A 9,038-nucleotide genomic window follows, 5' to 3' on the forward strand; every position below is an offset into this window, starting at 1 on the left:
TATTTAGGGTTGTATGTGCACCATAGGATGTTGTAGTATACTAAAACCCAACAGTGGTATTAGAGCCATGGGTTGTTTTAAATTATACTTGATGCAACTAGTTGAAAAAAAATTAATTTTTGCTGTCTGGACAGCATACTCGACGAGTCCAGTGTGTGACTCGACGATTCCATGTACAAATGCATCCAACTTGTCGAGTTTGTTCATGCACTCTACGAGTTGGACCCCAAGACAACATATATTCGTATTTTTTTTGGCATGTTTTGGATTATAATCATTACCACAAAGTGTTTTTGTTCATAAAATTTGTTTTTGGTACTATGGTAATGTTTATTCTCATCCAAATAAAGGATAATTGTCAAAGTTTCAAGACTTATGTTAATTTTTGTGGTTAGCTAAGTTCTTGAAAAATGTTGATATGAATTGTCTTTATTTATGAGTTTGATCTTGTTCATAGAAAACTTACTTGATTAATGTGTTAATTGGTAATTTTATCTCAATGTTTTTATGAACTCCATAACTTTTCCTCAAGTTATGTAAAATGAAGAGTTTCTCATTTAAAAGCACATTAAGTCTCACAAGTTATGAAAATGGAAGAGTCTCTATTTTAATGTCATCATAAAATGATTTTATGTCTTCCTTAACTTATCCTCAAGTTATGTAACTTGAAAAGTTTTTCATTAAACCATAATTAAACTCATAAGTTATGAAAATCCAAGAGTTTTGAAAAGTTTCAAAACTTGCCCTCAAGTTTTAGAATTTGTAAAGTCACCCCCCATGTACACTTTAATTCCAAACCCTAGAATTTTAAAAGTTAAAATTCAAACTTTATGGACTTCATTAAATTAATTAAAGTGTTTAATTAAAGGAGTTAATAATTCCATAAAAGCATAGTTTAAATTTAATTAAATTAAGAGTATAGTTTAATTAATAAGATTAAACCACCAAGTATTTTAAATGTGTAAAATACACCCTTATATTATTATAATATTAAAAGTTAATACTTATATATATATATATATATATGGACAAATTACACGAATGATCCCTATGGTTTGGTGTTTGTTACGCGCCTAGTCCCTAACTCCATTTTTTAACCCTAACACTCCTTAATAGTTTGGTTTAGTGCACGTCTGGTCCCTCATCTAACCTTCCGTTTGATTTTGGAGTTAAAACCCCCACGTGCCTTGCATGTTGAGGGTTATTTCCGTCATTTTACTTATTCATCCTACCGCTAGTTTAAGAAATCAATGCGTTCAATTAAACGATCATACTCTACATTGTACAACACAATCGTATACCCAAAAAACAGACAACTACGTGCAAAATCCTTACGTGAAAACCCTAGGAGCGACGACTGCAAGAACGAAGAATTACAATGGTTTCTTGGCGCATTCATGGTGAAATGGCTGAAATCGACGTTGATAAAAGTTATGGTATGTTTTATTGACTTTTGTTTGAATGATATTGACTGTTAAAGGTTTAATTTTGTTAGCTAAAATGATTCTCTCCTCTACAGTTGGACATCCGACAGTGTTTTCAATAAGAATGCACCATGGAGGTGAGTTTACAAGCTTTCTTGGAAGGAAGTATATTCGTGGGAAGCAAACATTTGTTGATTTACTGGACATTGATACCTTTTCCGTTCATGACATTGATGAGATGATGGAAGACCTAGGGTATGCTTCAGTAGGTAAACCACTTTACTATCACTTTCAAAGGCCTTTAGGCGATTTAGATTTTGGGTTATTCGCTTTAGCTAGTGATGAAGATGTTCGTTATTTGGAGAGTTTTGTGGCTAAGCATAAGTTAATTGAGGTATATATAGAGCGTGAAAAAACTACTTTGCACACCTATTTAATGTCCCCAATCCACAGTAAAGTTCGTATAATGGAGATTACTGAACCTCCACTTTTTTCAAAGAGACTGTTCCTGGAGTGGCATAACATACTTGTTGTTGACTTGGAGGATGGCATGGATCACACGGAGAAAGAATCGGGTAATGATCCTACACCCACTGGTCATATGGAGAAGGATTTTGGTAATGATGCTACTTTCACTGATCATATGGAGAAGGATTTGGGTAATGATGCTACTCTCACTGGTCATATGGAGAATGATTTGGGTAATGATGCTACTCTCACTTGGTAATGATGCTACTCTCACTGGTCATATGGAGAATGATTTGGGTAATGATGCTACTCTCACTGATCATATGGAGAATGACTTGGTTAATGATGCTAATGACTTTGGTAAGTTTGGTGAGTTAGAGAGTGACAATGATGAAAGTGATGATAGTGATTTTTTTGTGGACATTGACAATATATTGGATGATATTAATGTGGATATGCAAGACTTTGAAATGAATATCGATAAAGATGTGGAATGGTTTGGAGGGTCGTCTAACACTGTGGTTGATGAAGGCACACATGATGAAGCTTTAGAAGTGATTAACACTGACTTTTTAGCATCTGATTCATCATCAGATGAGGGGATTAATGGTCAAAGAAAGAAGTTAATAAGAGCAATTCAAAGGGCACATGAGAATGATGAAGCACTTATTAGTGAACCCTTTTATAATTTTCAAAAATATGGTTCAACAAAGGAGTTTAAGGATAAGGTAAAACTCCATGCCATAGAGACTCGAAGGGAGTTGGCCCTTGAAAAAAATGACAAGAATAGAGTGAGATGGGTTTTTAAGGGAACAATACCAAATCTTGGGCCTAATGTAGAAGTCAACGATGAAGAAGAAATATGTCCTTGGGTCTTATTAGCTAGTAAATGGAAAAAAGATGTCAACTGGACAGTTAAAACGCACAACAAAGTTCATAAATGTCTTCAAACTAGAACAGTAAAAGCATGTATGTATAAATTCCTCTCTTCTAACATTGTTGAACAGGTTGAAAGTGACCCTACTATTCCAATTAGGGCTTTGCAAGAACAGCTACAACGGAGGTTTAAGGTAGATCTTTCTAGGATGCAAACATTTAGGGCAGAATCTGAGGCTCTAAACCTTGTGCAAGGAGATTTCGTTACTCAATATAGTTTACTCAGAGATTACATTGTTGAGTTGCAAACTCGTAACCCAGATACGATTATTAGGGTTGATGTTGAAAGCGAAGGAAATCCACACACTGAAACGAGGACATTCAGACGCATTTACATATGCTTAGGAGCTTTAAAGAAAGGCTTCGCAGCTGGAAAGAGGGATTTTCTTGGCTTTGATGGTGCTTTCATGAAGGGTCCATTTCCAGGACAAATTCTTTCATCCGTGGTAAGTTTTAGTTATTGTTCTTTTTCTTATTGTTATACATAAAAATAAGTAAAAATCTCTTCATGATTATTATTTATCATAAAATGCAGGGACTAGATGGTAATAATGGCATATATCCATTGGCATATGAGGTGATTGAAACAGAGAACATCAGTTCATGGACTTGGTTTTTGAGTTATCTTGGGGAGGATCTTGGCTTGAATACTAATTCTAATTTCACTTTTATAACAGACAGACAAAAGGTACTAAAATCATAGATTTTTTACTTTATTTCTAAATTGTTTACTAACAAAATCTATGTATGATTGTTAGGGTATTCTAGATGCAATTTCAACCTTGTTTCCTTGTGCTGGAAATCGTTACTGTGTTCGTCACATTCGGGATAACATTAGGAAGCAATGGAGGGGTAAACCTTTCGAAGACCTCTTATGGACATGTGCAACTGCAACACATGTACAACAGTTTAACAAAGGCATGGAAGAGCTAAATAAATTAAACAAGGATTATTATGAGTGGCTTACGAAGATACCACCTCAGCACTGGTCTAGGTCCCAATTCACTGGTATAATTCTAGTAACATTCTTTATGTTATCCTGGTTTGCGTAGTTTTTTAGTATTGACTTTAAGTGATGTGATTGGACAGGGAGAGCACATTCTGATGTGATTCTTAATAACTTGTGTGAAACATTCAATGGAAAACTAAATGAGGGTCGTGATAAACCAATTATTACTTGCCTAGAGTTCATTAGGGAATATATAATGAAGAAGATTGTGAATGTAGAAAAGGCCATTGGGAAATGTATTGGTCCTTTGACACCTACAGCTATGCATACTTTGGAAAATATGAAAAAAAAGGAAGAAGATTATAGATCTGTTTTTTTGTGGAAATGGTAAGTATCAAGTAAGTGGCCCTTAGATGGACCAATGCACGGTGGATGTGGTTCAACAAACATGCTCCTGCAGGAAATGGGAACTCACTGGGATGCCATGCGAACATGATGTTGCTACTATATGGGAGATGAGGAAGAATAGTAACGATGTTGCACTACTAGAAAAACAACCTTTTACGATGCTCATTGTGCGTCGTAAAAGGCTTAGACGACGTGCAAATGCGCATCAAGGAAGGCCTTGTCATAAAGAGAGACGACGCGCATTTACGACGCTCGTTTACAACGCGCAATGTGTATCAAGGAAGGCTCTGTCATAAATGAAGACGAAATGCATTCGCGCGTCATAGCCTTACGACGCGCGTGTAAATGACATGCAATGTGTATCAAGAAAGCCGCTGTCAAGAAATGTCATGTCATAAATGAAGATGACTCACATTTTTGCGTATCATAATTGTAAATGTTTAAAAAAAATATTATTTATAGATTTACTTATTTTCAAATTAAATTTGTATTTAATGTTTCATAATAGAAAATAAAATATCATATACAAAAAATATAATCCATTGCATAAATTTAATGTCATACAAATAATCATTCCGTGGAAAGATAAAACAAATCAATAAAAGTTGTAATAAAAATTTACAAACTAATTAGATACAAGAAATATAAAAAAATATACCCTCAAATGCTTTTCAAAGTCTAATCTCCATGTCAGCTCTTCAACTCACTTCTGCAACCATTGGTGGTTGTTGAGTTCACCCGACATCCTTGTTGGAAAAATTAGGGTTTCCTTCAACTTCTCTCACTTTGTCCACACCCTCAAGCCTCTTTACTGCAGCCTCACAAAACCTTAATCTCAATTTCAATCCCTGGATCTCATCTTCCCTTTGTTTTGCCTACAAATACCCCAAAATAAAGTAACAAACCTTCTAACTAAATCATAAAAATATACATTTTCTTGTAATAAAAGGATTAGAACCAACTATGTTAAGTTACATACCAATTTCATGGCAGCCTGGATTTCAACGGTTACTGCCTGTAATGTAAGGTCTTTATCTTTTTCCCTCCTAATTAAAAGCACCAACAAGGGCTACTTCATATTCTTTCTTCTGCAAATAAATTACACACAACCTCAACATTTTTAGAATTACATCTTCTAAACATCTTTCATTCCAAATGCCAAAAAAGCAACTACTATATAAGAAATAACACTTAATCACAAACATTGTATTTTCAATATATTTCTTAGTGTACTTGTGAAAAATCTACTCAATTATAATAACTTGGGAAATTTTTTTAAGAATAAACAATAAATGAATGTTGGAAACTGTAATAAGCAAATAGAAGAAAGTGATTTTCAACTAAAACAGAAAATTAAAAAGTTTATGACTTTATTTTATCAGTGACAATAACAAGTACTTGAGACATCCGTTTAACAGCAGTAACTGGACTAAATGATCCATGAAACCATTCCCATCTGAAGCCTCCCAGAGATCCCACCGCCCAAGCATCATTTTCATGATTTCCAATTCCAGTTCCCCCATTAATCACGCTTTGCAACTGAGATACTTCTTTCTAACAACCACAAAATCTTCAATTACAACCAACACCATAACATATATATATATATATATATATATATATACATACATACATATACACACACACACATATATATATACACACACACTGGGTAGATTTTTTTCAAAGTACAAAAAAGAAATATAGAATTTGGTTAAGGGATGAAGGTGTTAATGAAAAAAGATATATAAGTAAAACCTGATTAAATGCAAGCAATAACACAAAAGAGTATGGAACACAAACCTCGGATACGGTTTATGGCTTCGATCTCAACATCTTCAAAGTGATAAATAGAGAATCAAATTAGTACCTGAAGCATAATGTATCTTTCAAGTTCTTCATTCTGTCGATCAAGTTCAATTGTGAAACTATCACCAAAAGAAGACATAAGTGGTGCTGCTCTAATCATGCTTCCACTTGCTGAAGTGATTAAGGAGTTTCTTTCCTCATCATCAGATAATAATTTCAAACCAGTGGATACAATATGTGGGTTTGGAATGCTTGAAGGGTGATCAGATTCTTCATTATAAAATTTTTGGTTCAATGATATCGGAAGCTTTTTCTACATTAAATTAGTCTCAACTTCCCTTGATCGTTTATTGGACCGAAAGGCAAGGCTATTTTGCTCTCTACCAGGATAATTTACTGGATCAACATGATATATGGTTGGAACTGCCATATGTAAAATCAAACATCAGATAACACAGGGTAAAGAGTGATTCATTAATCTTAGAATCATGGAAACTCACCATTTTCAAATTGTTGCAATTGGTTTGAAGGATACTGAAAGACACTACTAGAAAAATAGCTTTCTGATATCTGTAATAACACATTTTCAGGGTATTATTACTCATGATTTTAATCCCGTATTAATATATATGAAACTTACTATTCCAATTGAGCTGAAAATTGTGCGATTTTCTGCTTGCATTGGTTTCCAGAAGTTGTTACTTCTTCACCCTGAAAAAGATCAGATGCTTTATTATAGTAAGCAATAGCTTGCTCCAAATTTTGCTCCTGTTCATATAACTCAACAATTTCCTACATAGTGAAACCAAATTATATAAAAACTAAATTAAAATTAATAAATAAAAAACTAAAATAAATGATAATCCTATGATATATGTACCTTGCAATATCTGGCAGCCATGCTGAGTCTTCCAATTTCCATGAAAATGTTTAATGCTTGCTCTAGGTTAGCTATGCACACTGCAGACATTTAAGATAACAAGAAAACGAAAACATTTTTTTAGATATCTAGGAAAAAAAATGGATTAAAAATCATTATCTTTTTAGTTTATACCCTTGGTGCTTATTTTCTTGTATGAGTGAGTTGCATCAGCATAAGCACTAGCAGCTTCATGTTTGCTATCGATCTAGAAAAAAACACAAAATCAAGATTATAATGGGGTTCATAAACTGATGATAGAATTGGCAAGCTTAAGAATTGGAAGCTTTTTCTTTGCAAGTTTATACCTTAATCTTAGCTAGAACCAAACTAGAACTAACAATGGGGTAGTTTTGGGGAGCATAGACATATACTAGGAAGGAGGCAAGTTTACCACATCAATAGATTCAATCATAACACTTCCCCACCTAAAGACATGTGAGGGGTCACATGTGAATCATATCACAAATCATAACATACCTATTAACATCACAAATATAGAGAGTGGTCAGAATGACCAAGGGCATTCCAGTAATTGAACTCATCAGCATCTCATTTCCAAAACTAACATGCAACATCTCTTGAGTATCAAAATAATTAGAATTTCTAGAAGTAGATGTGTTGCTTGTGATCAATGTGTTTGATAGAGCAAAGATCAAACTATTAACCACCTGTCACACAAAAAACATGAAGTGAGTCATCATAATTCATCACAGAACAAAAATTTCTATTCAATTCAGATAAAATAATCAAAGTTGTTAAAAGCAAACATAGTTTACGTAGGGAATAGGGTAAAGTATGCAATCTAGCAATCTTAAAAATGAAGGAACTGTAGGTGTTACAGGAAAAATTAAGGTATCAATGAAGAAGAAGAAGAAGAAGAAGGAAATCACCTCAACTAAAACAGACATTTCATCAACAATTATTAGACCCAAGATCCCTGAAGCATTCCCTTTTAGGACTGCAGAGAAAGCACTTACACTTTTTCAAGAGACCAATTATCCTTCTTGTTTGACCATGAAAACAAAAGGTAGAACATAAAACATTTAAAATAGGGTAAAGGGTAACAACTTGTATGTACAAGAACTTGAAATATACATAAATCTCGAGACTTAAAAAATTGATATGTTTGACCATGAAAAGTCAACATCATCTTTTTGTTAACAGAAGTAAAAAACGATGTATCACAATCCAAAACCCCTAAATTCACATCAATCTTGAAATGATTATAATATAAATTTTAACATTTAAGAGAATAAAAGTAGAAATTTTACCTGCAATGAATAGCAAACTGCCATTCTCTTCAGTCTCAGCTCCTCCAGGAATGGATACGCTTCGGCGAGAACACTCAACCATGGATGAACATCAGCTCCCCAATCCTCCGGTACTAAATTGAAATCTGAAAACCTCGGTTTCCCCTTTAAGGTTACGCTCCAAATCTGAGGAATCCTCCTAGCTACAATCTTTGGCGGTGCCGAGTAGTAATTTCCGATAAACACATGACGCTTGCTCCACCACTCAGTGTTGTACCAATCTTTACATACTAGAGACACGAAACTGTGGTCCTTGTGAGAGTTTATTGGTGAGATTTCTCCAAAAACTTCAATCAATCATGGAACTGATTTCGGTTCAAGACTAACAAACAAAAACTCCAATCAATCGTGGAGGCAGTTTTAGGAGTTTGACAATATGGGAGGTGGGAGCGTATTCGCAGGGGAAGGTGGAGGGATAAAAATCATTCCGAAGCTTGATCAGTACTAGGATAGGAGATGCATCAGGTGCAAGATACGCACGCAACACACATCAGGACCTAGGGCTTGTAAGTACAACAAAAAATCATGAGAAAACTTCATCGCCGGAAAGAAATATTGTAGATGGAAGAAACCCCTGTGAGAGAGAAAGCAAGAGTCGATTTGAAGCAACCGACAAATGAGATTGAAAGATAGAGGCGCTACACTCTTTTTTTTGTTCGTGTCACCACACATCAACATAGAGAAATCGAGAACCCCTGCGGTTTGATCTATTCAAAAGACGGGATCAGAGATTTGGTGATATTGCGATTTTGTTGTAGGAGAAAAGAGGATTGATGGTGATATTAGGTTTTTTTGGGTATTAGAGAGAGAGA

At 34.5% G+C, this 9,038-nt stretch overlaps 1 protein-coding gene across 1 annotated transcript; it reads left to right on the plus strand.

Annotated features, from left to right (window-relative positions):
* Positions 1-2,173: 2,173 nt before the first annotated feature.
* LOC145003074 (protein FAR1-RELATED SEQUENCE 6-like) lies at positions 2,174-4,168 on the plus strand. The gene is made up of 4 exons (XM_078962224.1): positions 2,174-3,274; positions 3,364-3,516; positions 3,587-3,836; positions 3,918-4,168. Exons 1-4 carry the CDS (start codon positions 2,174-2,176, stop codon positions 4,166-4,168), a joined length of 1,755 nt encoding a protein of 584 aa, XP_078818350.1.
* The last annotated feature ends 4,870 nt before the right edge of the window (positions 4,169-9,038 follow it).

This window comes from Lactuca saligna, chromosome 6, assembly GCF_052625555.1.
Source record: "Lactuca saligna cultivar CGN05327 chromosome 6, ASM5262555v1, whole genome shotgun sequence".
NCBI lineage: Eukaryota > Viridiplantae > Streptophyta > Magnoliopsida > Asterales > Asteraceae > Lactuca > Lactuca saligna.